Below are 17,949 nucleotides of genomic sequence, written 5' to 3'. Positions count from 1 at the left end.
ACTTTTTATTTCTTTTTCTTGCCTTACTGCACTGGCTAGAACTTCTAGTACTTTGTTGAACAGAAATGGCAGAAGTCCACATCCTTGTTTTTTTCCTCATCTTCAAGGAAAAGCTTTTAGTCTTTTACCACTGAATATGATTTTGGCTGTTGCTGGTGTGTGTGTATGTGTGTGTGTGTGTGTGTGTGTGTGTGTATCTTTTATTATATGGTGGGATTTTCCTCCTGCTTCTATATTGTTGAGTATTTTTTTCATGAAAGGGTGTTGAATTTTGTAAAATGGCTTTTTTGCATCAAATGAGATGGGTATGTGTGTTTTTAGCCCCTTTATTCTGTTAATGTGGTGTCTTACATTGCTTTTTGTATGTTGATCCATCCTTGCGTTCTGGTAGTACATCCCACTTAATCATGGTGTGTTACTCTGTGAATATGCTCCTGAATTCAGTTTGCTAGTATGTTGTTGAGGAATTGTGCATCAGTGTTTATTAGTGATACAGATCTGCTATTATTTTCTTTTCTTATAGTATCTTTGTCTGCTTTTTGTGTTATAGTGATGCTGGCCTCATAGGATGAATTTGGAAGTGTTCCTTCCTCTTCTGCTTTTTGGAAGAGTTTGAGAAGGGTTGGTATTGATTCTTCTTTAAATTGTTGTAAGAATTTGCCATTGAAGTCCTCCAATCCTGGGTTTCTCTTCTCAGTTCTGTTTTCCTTTAGAAATTGTCATAGTCTGGTATTAGGTACATGAATTAGGTGCATACATGTTTATAATTTTTACATATTACCACTCTATTAAATCTATTATTAATATATAATATTCTTTTATATCTTTTTTTGATTTCAAGCTTATTTTGTCTCATATTTGTGTAGTCACCCCTGCTCTCTTTTTGTTACTGTTTTCATGGAGTATCATTTTCCATCCTTCCACTTTCAGTGTACTTGTGTTTTTGTATCTAAAGTGAGCCTCTTGCAGACAGCACGTTGTTGGATTATGGCTGTTTTATTCATTCTGTCAATCCCTGTTTTTTGAGTTGAGAGTTTAATTCATTTACTTTTAAAGTGATTACCCATAGTACAGGCTTTACTTCTGCCATGTTGCTTCTTGTTTTCTATTTTGTTCCTCATTTTCTTCATTATAGCCTTCTTCTTTTTTTTTCTTTTTAAAAGTTTATTTATTTTGAGAGAGAGAGAGCACATGCGCAGGTGGGGCAGGGGCAGAGAGAGGGAGAGAATCGCACGCTGTCAGCCCAGAGCTGGACACCAGGCTCCATCTCACGAACTGTGAGGTCATGACCTGAGCCTAAGTCAAGAGTCAGACTCTTAACCAACTGAGCCACCCAGGCGCCCGAGTTACAGTCTTCTTTTGTGTGTAGTTGACTTTTTGTACTTAAATGTTTAAAGCTTGCTTTATTTTCTTTTGTGTATGTTCTATAGGTATTTTCTTTGTTGTCAAAATGGGAGTTACATTTAACATCCTAATGTCATAACGCTAATTTGAATTTATACCAGCATAATGTTAGTACCGTTTGGAAACTCTCCTTCAGCAGTTCTGTTCCCACCCCTTTCAGTTGTTGATGACATAAAATTATGACTTTATATATTGACCCAAAATATAAACTAATATTTCAAATGAATTTAGTCTCTCAAATTGTGTAGAAAGTAAAATGTGAAGTTACAAAACAACGTTGCAGTCATACTACCTTTAGGCTGTTTTTTAATCATGTCAATATTACTGTTATAATCCAGTCTTACAATAATAGCAGCTTTTAGCATCACTCATACATTGACCTTTATTGAGATCTTTATTCACATGGCTTTGAATTTCTGTCTCGTGTCCTTCCTTTCACCCTGTACGACTCCCTTGACCATTTCTTGGAGGGCAGATCTAGTGGTAGCAGAGTCCCTCAGCTTTTGTTCATCTGGGAACGTCTTAATTCCTCCCTTACTCTTGAAAGACAGTTTTGCATGTTGTAAGATTCTTGGTTGACATTTAAAAGAAACAACTTTTAGCACTTTTATTATATCAGCCCAGGACATTTGGCCTCTAAAAGCTTTTATGTGAAATCTGCTCAGAACCTTATTGAGGATCCGTTGTATGTGACAGGTTACTTCTCTCTTCCTGCTCTCATGATTCTTTGTCTTTCAGAAGCTTCATTATAATGTGGCCTCATGTGAGTCTTTTTGAGTTTACCTTACTTGGTATTTGTTGAGTTTCTAGATGTTTATATTCATCATTTCATCAAGTTTGAGAAGTTTTCAGCCACTGTTTATTAAAATACTTTCTCTGTCACTTTCTTTTCTTTCTGGGACTCCCACAGTATAGATTTTTGTCCATTTGATGATGTTCAAAAGTTTTCTTAAGTTCTGATCACTTTCCCTCGGTTTTTTTCTTTTCTTTAGATTTGATAATTTCTAATGTTCTGTTTTTAGGTTGGCTGATTTGTTTCTTCTGCCTGATCAGATCTGCCTTCAGATCAGTTATTCACTTCAGTTCTCATACTTAGCAGCTCCAGGATTGCTTTTTAGTTTCCTGTCTCTTCAATATTTCCATTTGTTTGTACAGAATTTTGACTTTATCCACACCTACTCTGATTTTTTTCCTCATCTTCAGGAGGGTTGTTTTATACGGGAGAACCTCTTGGGACGAATGGAGGCCTAAACTTACGAACCTGTGGAGGGCCCTGTAAGACAGAACTCCCCTAGAGTTTCTGATACTTGAGTTTGCTCGCTGTGAGCCTTCAACAGATTCTGAGTTACAGATTCTGAATTACAGTTTTCTTACTGGTACTAGCTCCCCTGGCCGGCTCTTGGGGCTTCTCCTGGTGAGCAATAGTTAACCTGTATCCACCCATTTTTCTCTCCAATTTTGTGGACAGCAGTTTTCCCGGAGACCTTACTTATTTGGTGAATCAAAGAAGAGTTTGTGAGTTTCAATGTGTGTACCTCTTACGAGGATGGGAGTGATGGCATCCAGGTTCCTTTCATGGTGGACTGTAAACCAGTAGTTCTCTCAGATCTTTTTTGTTTTCTTAATGCTTCTGTTACTGATTTTTTTGTGTTTAATTGACTATAAAATATCATTTTGGTTTTATTCTCATTTCCTTTTCTGAACGTATCTAGTTATTCTCTTGGCAGCCACCGTGCGTTTTACAATTAACATCTTGAATGTATAGCTATATAGTTTGGATTAACACTAGCCTAGTATGAGCAGTGTACCAAAACTCTGCTCCAGGATAGTTTGTTCCTTCCTCTCTATGGTGTGCTCAGTGATTGCATTTTTATATACGTTGTTTACCATTAACATAGATTTATGACTATTGTCTTATGTATTTATTTTTAATCACATACATGAAAAAAGTGGAGTTAAAAAAATAAAAATACAGCAATATTGCCTTTTACCTGTGTAGTTAACTTTACAACTGTTATTTACTTCTTTGTATAGCATCAAATTATTATCTGTTGTCCTGTTACTATCTAATGTCTCAAACACTGTGTTTGGAATATTTTACTTTCTTCTTCATTTCTGAATGCTAGTTTTCCAGGATTCTTGGTTGAAAGCGTTTTTTCTTTTAATGCTTTAAATATGTTATCTCACTGCCTTTGAACCTCCATGGTTTTTTTTTTTTTTACAAGAAATCTGCGATTAATCTTTTTATGCACTTGAAGGAAGTGACAAGTTTTTTTGTTTTTTTTTTTTTCTTCTCTCTCTTTCTGCTTTCCAGATTATCTCTTTGATTTTTGACAGTTTGGTTATAATCTCTTTCACTGTTGAATCCCTTGCATATATCTTGCTTCAATTCCATTGATCTTTTTGGATATGTGATTCATGTCTTTTATCAAATTGGGACACTTTTGGCTATTATTTTTTCAGGTGTTCTTCAAGTATTTTCCTTTTTCTTTTTCTTTTTCTTTTTCTTTTTCTCTTTCTTTTTCTTTTTCTTTTTCTTTTTTTTTTTTCTCAACTAGGACCCCCATTATGCTTATGTTAGTACACCTGAAGTCCAACAGTCTCTTAGGCCTTCAGTTCTTTTCCTGCTTTTTCTTCCTGCTCCTCTTAACTGGATACTTTCAGTTTATCTATCCTCAAATTCACAGGTTCTTTCTTTCACAAGATCAATTGAAAACCTGTAGTGAGTTCTTCATTTTAGTTGTTGTAATTGTTAGTTCCAGAATTTATGTTTGGTCTCCCTTTATATAATCTTTTACTTTATTAATATGATATATTTGTTGAGAAATCATTTTCCTTTTTGTTGCTGTTCTCTGTTCATTATTTCCTTTAGCTTTTTGAGTATATTCAATCCAGTTGGTATGGAATATTTATTTGTCTAATAGTTAAAATTTCTGTGCTTCCTCAGGGATAGTTTGTTTGTTTGTTTGTTTTCGTGAATGGTTCATACTGTCTTCTTTCATTCCATGTAATTTTTTTTTTTTTTGAAAACTGTAGGTAGTTACCATGAAACCAGATTCTTCCACCTCTTTTGTGTCTGTTGTTATTGTTCATAGGTGTTGTGGTTGTTGGTTTAGTGACTTATCTAAACTACCTTTGCAAAGACTGTTCTTTGTTGTGTGTGATCTCTCAGGTCTCCTGTCCTTTAGCTTGATGTTAGTGTTCTGATAAGAGATTCCTTAAGTGCTGTGCTTAAGTCACCTTTCTTGATTCAGGTTCTTTTGAATCAATGATTCAGAGACCATTGATTGAAAAACCATTTGATTCTTCTAATTGTAAAAATTCAGCTATTTTCCAGAGTTTCAGCAAAGTTGACTCTGACTGTTTTGGGTTATTTTTGTCAGCATTTCTGTGGTAGGACATGGCTTGAAGTATCCGAAATCACCATATTACTGACATCATTTCTTTTTCATTGTTTCATTTTGTAGAAAGTTTAATCTAAAAAAACAAAACAGGGTGCATAGTTTCATACAGGGTGACGTTAGCCATCTAGCCTAAGTAAAGTAGGTATATCATAGGCAGGAGTTCAGGAAGAAATTGTGCTGTCTCAGATCCAGAGAACTGATCGAGTGAACTGATCTAGGGAGTGTGAGCGTTATGTGGTTTATCTAACATGGTGGAGGAAACTATACTGCCCGTTGGCCCTTACTAGCTTTGTACTGGATTTTAACTTAAACATTCTACATGTTGGTGACTTGATTGATCACTGTCCGTACTGACTGATCCTGAAGACTGGATAATTTCTGTTGATTCTGTGTTACTATTTCCAACAATTTTGATTTAGCATAATAAATAGTAGATTTTAATGAATTTTTTTATTTGCCTTAAAATTTTATAAGGATTTAAATTAAAAATAAAATTGTGGGGGCGCCTGGGTGACTTAGTCAGTTAAGCATCTAACTTCAGCTCAGGTCATGATCTCACAGTTTGTGAGTTCAAGCCCTGCATCAGGCTCTGTGCTGACAGGTCAGCTCAGAGCCTGGAGCCTGCTTCGGTTTCTGTGTCTCCCTCTCTCTCTGCCCTACCCCCACTGACGCTCTGTCTCTTTCTCTAAAATAAACATTAAAAAGTTAAAAAAATAAAATTGTGTATCTTCATGATGATCTGATCTCATAATCATATTATGTTAAATTGGTAGACTCTGGTCTACCATCTTCTGCATTACTTCATGAGCAGTAGCTTCAAAAGCAAGCATTACCTTGGGTGAATAATCTTTTAAATATTTGGCTACAATTTGAAAATGCTTTCTTTAAATCCATTGTATATTTTTGATACATAAATTTAGAAATTTTACATTCCCTGGGTCTGGTTTTAGGATGGTCTCATTTTAAAAGGATTTAAAGTAAAAATAGTCCATAAAAAAAAAAAAAAAAAAACCTCCTTTTTTTTCCCCCCCTCCAAATCTACAACCCAACTTGGAGGTCTGCTTCAGTTCAAACATCTTGTTCTGTTTGCTTTTATAAAATCACCCAGATGTGGTTTGTCTTTTTTGTGATATTTGATAATTCTTTGTGATATTAATTCAGATGAAAGCAGGGAAGTTACATAATGTGTCTGGTTTGGGGAGAATACTGAAGGGGCGCCTGGGTGGCTCAGTTGGTTAAGTGTTCAACTCTTGATTTCCACTCAGGTCATGATCTTGCGGTTCATGAGATCAAGCCCTGCATTGGGCTCAGCACTGACAGCATGGAGTCTGCTTGGGATTCTCCTTTCCCCTGTGCGTGCATGCTCTCTCTCAATTGTAATTGTCAAAATAAATAAACTTAAATAAAAATAAAAAAGAATACTGAAATAATGAAGATTGCCCAATATTCTACAAGTGTATTCTGCATTTATTAGTACTTCTGTGGTCAGTTTTATTACCTTCTTATCAACACTTATCCATCCAACATATTTTACATAACATATCAGGCAAAGTCAGTAATATAGAGCAAGGATCTTTCTTCAAGAAGGTCATATTCTACTTAAAGGAAGATGTCACGTAACAGTAGTACAGCAAATACTGTGGCGGAAATTCCAGGTGTTCTTTGGGTGCTATGAAAGTAGAGATGTCATTAGGAGATAAACAGTTAAGGAGACCCATGAAATTATTGGTGTTTTAAAAGAATTCCATGCAGAAAAGCAACTTAAAGTCATGTATAAAGACAACACAGAGTATATCTAGGAAACATTCTAGAATGGCTAATGGGTAGGATATGATTGAGAATTTGGAGAAAGTAAAATAGTCATGATTGCTTGTGGTTAGAGAAGAGCTTAGATTGTTAAGACTGACATTTATATTTAAAAATTTTTTTTAATGTTTATTTATTTTTGAGAGAGACAGAGACAGAATGCGAGTGGGTTAGGGACAGAGAGAGAGGGAGACACAGAATCCAAAGCAGGCTCCAGGCTCTGAGCTGTCAGCACGGAGCCCGACATGGGGCTTGAACTCACTAGCTGTGAGATCATGACCTGAGCTGAAGTCAGACGCTCAACTGACTGAGCCACCCAGGCGCCCCTGACATATTTATATTTTAAATCTTATTTTTACAACTGGAAAGAATGGCAAAATCATAATATTTAGCCTGTTGTTTTACAGAGCAGAGAGCAGAAGTCTCAAGGAGATAGTAAATAATGTGCCTGGGTTTCTTGATGATAGACCTAGGGGTAGAAATCAGACTTTGTATATTTTGGTCCATAGTGAAGTAACTGAGGGTTTTAGAACCCTGATAATTAGGTTGATGAGGTAATTTAGAAAGATTAATAGAAATCTCTAAAGTCCTCTTTTTCTTATTCCCCTTTTGGTTTTTATGTCTTTGCAAATTTTTTATACCTTCCATGTTCCTCCGTCAAGTAAGGTGTAGTTATTCATGGTAGTCTCTTAATGATCCTTTGAATTCCCATGTTACCGGTTATAGTGTCTCCTTGTTTATTTATAATTTTGTTGGTTTGGGACATTTCTTTTTTCCTTGGTTAGCTTTCCTAAGAGGTTGCCAATTTTGTTTCCTTTTCAGAGGAGCAACTAACTCTTACTTTGGTGAAGCTTTTCTATGATTTTTCTGTTCTTTATTTCATACATTTCTGTTCTAGTCTTTATTGTTATGATCAGGCATTGTTATTGTTACTATCATTATTATTAATTCTTAGGATCAGTATAATAGTGAGGTTTTCCTGATTCATATTAAAAAACTTTTTGGCTTAGGTTTGTAGCTAAAAAGAGTAGTTTAACATTAGGAAAATTGCTTAATTACGAGTGGAAGAGAAGTATTAGATAAATCATCTGTTTTATATTTCAAAATCCAGTTTTAATATTATGATACAGTACTTTGGGCCCATGATAAAATAAAATGTATTTTCTCAGTTTCATCTCTAGACACTGAAAAAGGACCTAAGCCATGTGCAGACCATAATTGTGAATCTTCCAAAAGACTGTCTAAGGTATGTTATGTGAGGCTGGAGAAAGAAAACACCATGAACATGCTCAGTGTGTAAGTAAGCACTTCACCTGTTTTAGAAAACATCAAATCCAGCCCTGCACTTAGGAAGTTCAACAATAAAAATAAAACTTCAAATAATAAATGACAATAACTTAATAGAGTTATTATTTTTATGAAAAGCTTTAGAATTTAACATCTTGTGACTATATTAAGAAAGATGATTTTTCCACTTATTGGCCTTATTTGTTGTTCCATGTAATTAGTGTATATGTATACGTACATATATTAGTATGTTATATATACTATGTATATGTATATATGTATATTAGTGTGTATGTGTATATCTATGTAATTATAATTAAATCACATAGAGTCCTCTCAGTGCTTAGGCTAAAAATTATGCTGAAACTCCCAGCAGGTATTTTAATGTACTTTTCTCTCTCACATCATACTCCACGTATGTAACATACAGCAGTGTTTTCCTGTCTCTAATGACTCTTCAGTGATCATAAGCACTTTGTAAAAAGGTGATATTTTTGAATACTTAGAATATAAAATTATTTACATTATGATAGTTGTAAGGGTTTCCTGTTCAAGGTACAGGTATTGCATATTCAGGTCAATATCCATTACTTTTGCTCAGTGAAATTGATTGAAGGGGATGATTTCTTAACTTGCGCTTAGTAAGCCTCCTGAAATAGTATTGCTACATCATTGCTACATCATCAGTCTGTATGTTTTCAAGTATTTCCATTTAAAATTTTTCCTTAGGGGTTATCTTTTACCTATGGGATAATTTTTTTGTTTTTTTGGTTTTTTGGTTTGTTTTTTTTTTTTGAGTTTAAACAAATTTTTATTACACAAAGGTTGTCACATAATTGGATATTTCTCTACTTTGTACACAATTATTCTTACTCTCCACAGAAAGGCTGCTTCTTAACTTTTCATCTGGTGATGGCAAGCACTAAAATCCTGATTTTAACAGAATAATAGTAAAAATGCCTCAGTGATTTAAGTTGAAAGCAGTACATTGGTACATGGCTCTTGCATTCATTTATCAGGAATGTACAAATGTCTTTTTATTCAAAAATACAAAATAAATTATCTGTAGGCATGGACAATGACAGCAGTAAACCATTATATGTTGTCAACTGAAACCAGTAACTGATGGTTATAGTGATTTTCTTAAACATCAGCCAGCCTTTTCTTCAGTCATTTCCTTCAACTGACTTCTCTGAAGTTATTCTTGAGGGGCACTGCCTTGAGCTTCCTCTCACAGTTCATTAACAATGGTAAAGCGCTATTCTAGGAATTAGAACATGCCACCTCCCATACCACCTCCCATTCCTCCCATTCCGCCCATTCCAGGGTCCTTCTCTTCCTTAGGAATTTCGGTGACTACAACTTCTGCTGTAGTTAACAGAGAGGCCACTCCAGCAGCATCCAATAAAGCAGTTCTTACAACCTTAGTTGGATCAATGATTCCCTTTTCTACCATATTAACAAAATATCCAGGCATAGCATCATAACCAACTTCTGAGGAACTCTGCATAATTTTCTCAACTATCAATGATCCTTCAACACCTGCATTCTTAGCAATGGTCATTGCAGGAATTTTGAGTGTTCTCTTAATGATTTCTATACCAATTTTTTGATCTTCATTAGCTGGAGTTATTGAATCCAAGGCTGGAATGCACCAAAGCAGGGCACAACCCCCTCCCAGAACAATGCCTTCTTCAACAGCAGCTCGGGTAGCATTGAGGGCATCTGTAACTCTGTCTTTTTTTTCATTCACTTCAACATCGCTTGTGCCACCAACCTTCAGCACAGCTACTCCATCTGAGAGTTTTGCCAGACGTTCATTCAGTTTTTCCTTTTCATATTCACTAATTGTGGTATCTAACTGTTCAATGATTTCTTGGATACGTTTTTCAATTTGAGCCTTGTCACCTTTTCCTTTTAAGAGCATGGCATCATCTTTGGTCACAGTGACTTCTCCAACTTTTCCTAAGTCATGAGGCTGAACATCTTCAAGATTTAGAGTCAACCCTTCTTCTCCAAACACTGTACCACCAGTAGCAATAGCCATATCTTTAAGCTGGTTCTTTCTATTGTCACCAAAACCTGGAGCTTTGACAGCTACAACCTGAAGACCAACTTTCAGCCTATTCAGAACAAGTGTACTCAGAGCTTCTCCATCAACATCTTCAGCAATTATGACCAAGGGCTTACGGTGAGCATTGGCAATTTCAAGAGCAGGTACAATGGACTGGACACTAGAAATTTTCTTTTCACTCAACAGAACATAGGCATCTTGGAATTCACATTTCTGCCCTTTTGATGTATTAATAAAGTATGGAGAAATATAACCTCGATCAAATTTCATGCCTTCAGTAATTTCTAATTCATCATTTAGTGTTTTTCCATCCTTTACTGTGATGACACCTTTCCTTCCAACCTTTTTCATTGCATCAGAAATGATGTTGCCAATTTCTTTATCTCCATTTGCAGAAATGGTAGCAACCTGAGCAATTTCTTCAGGGGTTGTCACAGGTTTAGACTGCTTCTTAAGTTCAGCAATTACAGCATCAACAGCTAACATCACACCTCTCCTGATTTCCACTGGATTAGCACCTTTGCTAATCTTCTCGAAGCCTTCCTTGGCAATAGAGCGTGCCAGGACAGTAGCAGTAGTGGTGCCATCTCCAGCCTCTTCATTTGTGTTATTGGCAACGTCTTGAACAAGTTTAGCGCCAATATTTTTATATTTATCTTTTAAATCATTTGACTTTGCAACAGTCACACCGTCTTTTGTTACTTTGGGACTGCCCCAACTCTGTTCAATAATCACTGTTCTTCCCTTTGGCCCCATAGTAACAGCTACAGCATCAGCTAAAAGGTCTACACCTTGAAGCATTAAGGCTCGGGCATCTGCACCAAATTTTACATCTTTGGCAGAGGCCCAAGTAAGATGAGGAGCCAGTGCCCTGGACACTGGCCTAATTTGGTGAAGTACTGCGGGTAATCGAAGCATTTCTGTGGGGCAGAGGCAGGGCATGCGGACGATGAGGCAGGCTGTCGGAGGCGAGTGAGGGACCTTAACTTTTGAAATAGGAGTTATGTTATGGGGCACCAGGAACAGAGAGCAGTAAGTCTTATTTTTTTAATCTTATTTCTTAATCCATGAGTACTGTGCTAACCTTTATTATTAACACATCTTTTAGACTTCTACCAATCTTCAAACTTTTACATAGTCATAAACCTTCATTTCTTTGGTGATGGAGTGGGAATGTGTGTTCAAGCCTGGGAATTAGGAGTAGGGAAGGAAATGGACACATTTTATTAATTTTCTTCAAGATGATCTCATGGTGCTACCCATTTGTAGTTTCCTTACGTCATTTAACATTGAGAGTCAATTTTATTTCTACTTTTTAAATAGAAACAAAAAATCAAATTCTGCAATCCATGAAGCTTGTAATAAGAAAGGTCTGCAATTTTATTAACTCCATTTGTTCGTTTAGAATGTTATTTGCTTATATTAGGTTGTCCCTGGAACATTCTGCCCTGTGACTTTTCCTTTCATTTGGATACTTTTTTTTTTTTTTTTTTTTTTTTTTGCTATTCATCTGTCCCTTTGCTTCCTTTTTTCTCTTCTGTCCTCCTTCCTGTTGTCCTTCTTTTCTTTCTTTTCTGGGCATAAAATGGTCTCTTTTTGTTTATTATCTCAAAATAAAGACTGGTGCTTTTCTGGCTTGATGGTAGTGTAATAGCAGTGTAATGGTTAGCATAATAATAAATAGAATTCAGTAGCACCTGGGGGGCTCAGTCCTTTGAGCATCCAGCTTCACTTCAGGTCACGATCTCCTGGTAGGTGAATTGGAGCAGGCATCCGGCTCCCTGTGTCTCCCTCTCTCCCTCTGCCCCTCCCCAGCTAATGCTTTTCTCTCTCTCAAAAAATAAATAAACTTAAAAAAAAAAAAAGAATTCAGAATTTCCAGGCCAAAGTATTTTCAAAGAAGCATTTCTGGGGCCTTCATTTGCAGATCTGAAAAATTATTTAATATTACCTGCTTTAGTCTTCATTTCATTCAGTTTTCAACTTTAGGGCCTTTTCATTTTGCATTAGCTTCTTATTTATTGCTATAAGTACACTTCTTTGAACTTAGAAAGATCTAAGTAACTTGAAATTTTCCCCCAACTATGGTAAATTCAAACTTATCTTGGCATATTTGCTGCAGTGAAGATCTATCTGGCTCTTTGAAGATTTGATCCGAGTATGTTCTGTTTCTTCTTAGATGCACTGTTTTTCCACTGTTCTCTTGCATTGATCTGTTTGTTAATCCTGTGCCATCCTTTCTTCATCACTGTACCTTTACAGCAATCTGATGTCAGGTAGTATAAGTATTTTATCTTGGTTCCTTTTCAACATTGTTTTATATTTTCTAGGTCCTTTGTATTTCCAAAAATGTCTATTTTTTATTTTTTTAATGTTTTTATTTTTGAGACAGAGCACCAGTGGGGGAAGGGCAGAGAGAGGGGGGCAGAGGATCCGAAGCAGCTAGGTGCTGACAGCGGCGAGCTGACACGGGGCTGGAACTCAGGAACCCCAAGATCATGATGGCTGGAGCCTAAGTTGGACACTCAACCAACTGAGCCACCCAGGTGCCCCTGTTGCTAAAAATTTTAAATCAGCATGTCAAGTTTCCAAAAACAATGAAAAATGCCCCAGATTCTGATTGGAGTTTCCATATATCTCCCAGTCAGTTGGTGAGAAGTAAAATTTTAATAATACGAAGTTTTCCTATACCTGATCATGTTAGTTTTTCCATGTTTATTTAGGTTTAAAAAATTCACTTTTTTTTTTCTTGGCAGTTTTTAGTTTAAATGCCTTGCATGTTTTCTGCTAAATTTATTCCTAAGTATTTTGTAGGGTTTTTTTTTTTTTTTTTTTTTTTTGGTACTGTCTTAAATGGAATATTTAAAAAATTCATTTGTCAGTTTCAGTTTTCAGTAGATGTTTGCATGTTGTATATTTGCGTATTGTATTTGCCACCTTGTTAAATTCATTTGCTATAGTAGTTGTTTTAAAGATTACTAAGGATTTTCTATATAAACCACTGTGTCATATGCAGATAGAGACTGTGTTTTTGTTTTTGTTTTTTTCCTGATTTTTATACCTTTTGTTTCTTTACTGATCCTGTTTGAATGGCCAGATTTTACAGTATTTAGTCATAAGAGTAGGTATCCTTTTCTTGTTCCTGATCTTAGGGGAAAAGCATTTAGTCCTTCACTATTAAATACATTGTTAGCTCCAAATTTTCATAGATGCCATTTACCAGATCAAGGAAGCTCGTTTCTATTTCTAGTTTACTGAGAGATTATGTTATGGATATTTGTTCAATTGTGTTAATACTAATTCTGCCTTTATTGAAAAAACCCCATATATCTTCATTATAAGTTTAGCAGAAAACATGGAAGACCTTCAAACTAAAAACCACAGTTTGTGCTTTTATCCTTATAAACTGTCCCCTTTAACCCTTGCTCTCAAATGTTATCTGAAATTAATATTAATTCAGTGATTCTATGCTTATGGTTTCCCAGAGATACATTTCTAACCATTTGGTTTCAATTATCTATGTCCTTATATCTAAAATGCATGTTTCTTATAGACAACATATAATTGACCCCTTTCTATTCTCAATAAAAACGTCTTTAATTGGAGTATTTATTCCAGTAAAGTTTAATGTCATTATTGATATAATTGGATTTATGCCTATTATTTTACTATTGTTTCCTTATTTTCCCTTTCTTTTGTAATTTTGTTCCCCTTTTTCTTTTTCATTCTTTGTGTGTATTTTCAGAGTTTCATTTTATCTATCTATGTTTATTTATATTGAGATACAACTGACATATAACGTGATACTGCTGTTAGTTTTAGGTTTACAACACAATCACTTGATGTATGTATATATTGCAATACTATTATTACACTAAATTAACATCTATAACCACACAGAGTTGCTTATTTTGTGTGTATGTGTGATGAGAATTTTAAGATGTATTATCTTAGCAACTTTCAAATATACAGTACATTTTTGTTACCAGAGTAACCATGCTGTACATGACCTCCCCAGACTTATTTATTTATACAGTTGTCTTACCACATCTACGGTTTCACTTTCCATGGTTTCAGTTACCAGTGGTCAACTATAGCCCCAAAGCAGATAATCTTCCTTTTTCATGTTTGTCAGTAGGTCATTAGTGTCACAATGCCTGCATTATTCACCTCACTTCATCTCATTACATGTGCTTTTGTATCATCTCACATCATCACAGGAGAAAGAAGGGGGCAAGTAGAGTGCAATAAGATATTTTCAGAGACAGATAAAGAGACTACTTTCACATAACTTGTGTTATAGTACATTATTATAATTGTTCTATTTTATTGTTGTTGTTAATCCCTTATTGCGATATAATTTATAAACTCAACTCTACCATAGGGATGTATGTATAGGACAAAACATGGCATATGTAGGGTTGAGTAACAGCCACAGTTTCAGGCATCCACTGGGGATCTTAGAATGTATTCTCCATGGTAAGAGGGGACTCCTGTAACTGGAGCTTTGTGCCATTTGATCACTTGTTGACACATCTCATCCCCTGCCCAACCTTGATTGTTTTAAGATTGCACATATAAGTGAATTCAGACAGTATTTCTTTCTTTTTCTTAATTTTACTTAGCATAATGCCCTTAAGATCCATCCATGTTGTTGCAGATGGCAGGATTTCCTTTTATTTTACATGTGTGTATATGTGTGTGTTTACTTATAGTTGCGTATGTGTATATACATACACATATATATGTGTGTGTGTATGTACTTTTATATATATATGTAAATGTACATACACACACACACACACACACACACATACACACACACACACATGGTGTTTTCTTTACCTGTTTATCTATTGATGGACACTTATTTTGTTTCTGTGTCTTGGGTATATAAGTAAATGCTGCAGTGGACATGGAGGTGCACATATCTTTCTGAGATAGTGATTTCCCAGATATATACCTGGAAGTAAAACTGTTGAATTATCTGGTGGTTCTGTTTTCAATTTTTTGAGGAACTTTTCTATGGTTTTTAGTGGCTGTACCTATTTCCATTCCCACCAATAGCCCACAAGGTTTTCATTTTTCTCATCATCTTTGCCAGTGCTTGTTATTTCTTGTCTTTTTGATAATAGCCTTTGTCAACAGGTGCGAGGTTATATTTTGTGGTAGTTTTGATGTGCCTTTCTCTTATCATCAGTGACATTGAGCACCTTTCCATGTATGGGTTCGCCATTTGTAAGCCTTTTTTTGTTTTTTGGAAAAATGTCTGTTCAGAACTTCTGCCCATATTGTAATTGTGTTTTTTGTCATTGTTTTTATTGACTTGTAGGAGTTCTTATATATATATTTTGGATATTAACCCCTTAACAGATACATGATTTAAAATTGTTTCCTTCCATTCCATAGGTTGCCTATTTATTGCTGGTTTTCTTTGCTGTACAGAAGCCTTTAGGGTTGCTGCAGTTTCACTTGTTTATTTTGGTGTTTGGTATCAAATCCAAAAAAGTCATTGTCAGAACCGATCTCAAGGAGCTTACCCCCTATCTTTTTCTACCAGGAGTTTTATGGCTTCAGGTTTTACATTTAATAAGTGGATTGCTTTGGGTAGTGTGGACATTTTGACAGTATTAATTCTTCCAACCCATGAGCATGGACTGTTTTCTCATTTATTGTGGCTTCTTCAGTTTCTTTCATTACTGTCTTGTAGTTTTCAGTACGTAAGTTTTTCACCTCTTTGGTTCCATTTATTTTTAGGTATTTTATTCTTTCTGATATATAATTTTTTATGGGATTGTTTTCTTAGTTTATCTTTCTGATGTTTTATTTTTAATGTACAGAAATGAAGCTAATTTTGTATGTTGATTTTATAACCTGCAACTTTTCTGCATTCATTTGTTTTACAGAGTTTTTTTTCTTTGTAGGTGGAGTCATTAGGGTTGTTACATATAACACCCTCCCATCTGCAAATAGAGTCCTTCTTCCTTTCCAGTCTAATGCCTTTTCCTTCTTTGATGCCTTGAACTGTTTTGTATCTCCTTGCTCTGACTGGTGCTTCCTGTACTGTGTTGAATCAAGGTGGCGAGAGCGGGCATCTGCCTGGGTTTCCCATCTCAGAGGAAGACTTTGAAAGTTTCACTGCTGACTATGTCAGCTGGGGGTTTGTCATATATGGCCTTTGTTATGTTGAAGTTCATTTCCTCTGAACCCACTTTATTGAGAATTTTTATCGTAATGGATGGTGAATTTTGTCATGATTTTTAACCACCTATTGAGATGGTCATATGATTTTTATCCTTCATTTTCTTAATCCAGTGTATTGTACTGATGCATTTGTTTATGTTGAGGCTTGTAGCCTTGGGATAAATGTCACCTGATCATGATGCTGTTTTTTAAAAAAAAAAAAACTTATTTTTTTAATGTTTTTATTTATTTTTGAGAGAGAGACAGAGTACTAGTGAGGGATGGGTATAGAGAGAGGGAGACACAGAATCCGAAGCGGGCTCCAGGCTCTGAGCTGTCAGCACAGATCCCGACGTGGGGCTCGAACTCACAAACTCTGAGGTCATGACCTGAGCCAAAGTCGGACACTCAACCGAGTGAGCCACCAGGCGCCCTGATGTATGATCCTCTTAATGTAGTGTTGAATTTGGTTTACTAATGTTTTGTAGAAGATTTTTGCATGTCTGTTCATCCAGGATAGTGACCTCAGTTTTCATTTCTGGTAGTGTCCTTGTCTGGTATTTGTATCAGGTAATGCTGGCCTCATAAAATGAGTTTGCAAGTGTTCCCTCCTTTTGTATGTATTTTTAAATAATTTGAGAAAAATTCTATTAATTTGAGAAAAATTGGCATTAATTTTTTCTTTGAATTTTTGGTAAAATTCACCAGTGAAGCCATCTGTCTGGTCCTGGACTTTGGTTGTTGGGAGGGTTTTTGATTGTTGATTTAGGCCCCTTACAAGTAATTGATATGTTCAGATTTTCTCTTTTTTCATGATTCATTCTTGGTAGGTTGTATATTTCTATATATTTATCCATTTCTTTTAGGTTATCCAATTTGTTGGTATATAATTGTTCATAATAGTTTCTCGTGTTTTGTATTTCTGTGGTATGGTATGTAATGTCTCCATTTTCATTTCTGATTTTATATGCTGGAATCTGCTCTCTTCTTGGTGAGTGTAGGTAAAAGTCCATATTTTTTGTTTTTTTTAAACTGCTTTTTGTTGATATTTTTTTATTGTCTTTTTGGAGTCTTTATTTTGCTCTGATCTTTATTGTTTTATTCCTTCTGCTTTCTTCTTTTCTTTGGGCTTCATTTGTTCTTTTCTAGTTCCTTGAGGTGTAAAGTTAAGTGATTTGAGATATTGTTTCTTAAGCTAGGCATTTATCACTATAAACTTCCCTCAAAGAGCTGCTTTTGCTGCGTTCCGTTAAGTTTTAGTATGTTGTATTTCAGTTTCTATTTGGTTCAAGATTTTTTAAATTTTTCTTTTGATTTCTTCTTTGACCTATTGCTTATTTAGTATCATGTTGTTTAACCCTCCTGTATTTGTTAGTTTTCCAGATTTCTTGTGGTTAGGCATCTTGTTCATTCCGCAGTGGTTGGAAAAGATGCTTATAGTAATCATAAGATTTCAGTCTTCTTAAATTTCTTTTGTGGCCTAATATATGTTGTGTTCTGGAGAATGATTCATGTTCACTTGAGAAGAAACTGTATTATTATGCAGCTATTTGGTGGAATGTATTTTGTATGTTAAGTTTATCTGGTGTATTATGTCTGTTTCCCTATTGATTTGTGTAATTCCTTTTTTCCTTTTTCTCTTGCTCACTTTCCTTGTGATTTGAACATTTTTTATAATGTTATGTTTAAAATTGATTGATTGATTGATTGTGAGAGTGTTAGTTGGGGGAGAGGGAGAGACTGGGAGAAAAAGAGTTTTAAGCACGCTCCATTCCCAGCATGGATCCTGAC

The 17,949-nt window shown here is 35.3% G+C and overlaps 2 protein-coding genes across 2 annotated transcripts in view; one reads left to right on the top strand and one right to left on the bottom strand.

Annotated features, from left to right (window-relative positions):
* ZPBP (zona pellucida binding protein) overlaps positions 1-17,949 on the top strand; it is a gene marked incomplete at its 5' end in the record, with an annotated part of 118,341 nt that overhangs the window by 45,736 nt on the left and 54,656 nt on the right. Inside the window, one exon of the mRNA XM_040455045.1 lies at positions 7,784-7,860. Coding sequence (XP_040310979.1) covers positions 7,784-7,860 — 77 coding nt within the window. The remainder of the gene's footprint in view (positions 1-7,783; positions 7,861-17,949) is intronic.
* LOC121016991 (60 kDa heat shock protein, mitochondrial-like) lies at positions 8,698-10,928 on the bottom strand. Its single transcript, XM_040455041.1, has one exon. The coding sequence runs from the start codon at positions 10,915-10,917 to the stop codon at positions 9,172-9,174; it is 1,746 nt and encodes a 581-aa protein (XP_040310975.1). The 5' UTR covers positions 10,918-10,928; the 3' UTR covers positions 8,698-9,171.

This window comes from Herpailurus yagouaroundi, unplaced genomic scaffold (genome assembly GCF_014898765.1).
Source record: "Herpailurus yagouaroundi ecotype Mexico unplaced genomic scaffold, PumYag 214, whole genome shotgun sequence".
In the NCBI taxonomy this organism is placed as follows: domain Eukaryota; kingdom Metazoa; phylum Chordata; class Mammalia; order Carnivora; family Felidae; genus Herpailurus; species Herpailurus yagouaroundi.
The sequence above is the reverse complement of the archived record's forward strand: the minus strand, read 5'-3'. Positions and strand labels throughout refer to the sequence as shown.

What these genes read in the sequence shown, in the direction of transcription:
- LOC121016991 (XM_040455041.1), bottom strand. Translation starts at nt 10,917, where the DNA reads ATGCCCTGCCTCTGCCCCACAGAAATGCTTCGATTACCCGCAGTACTT.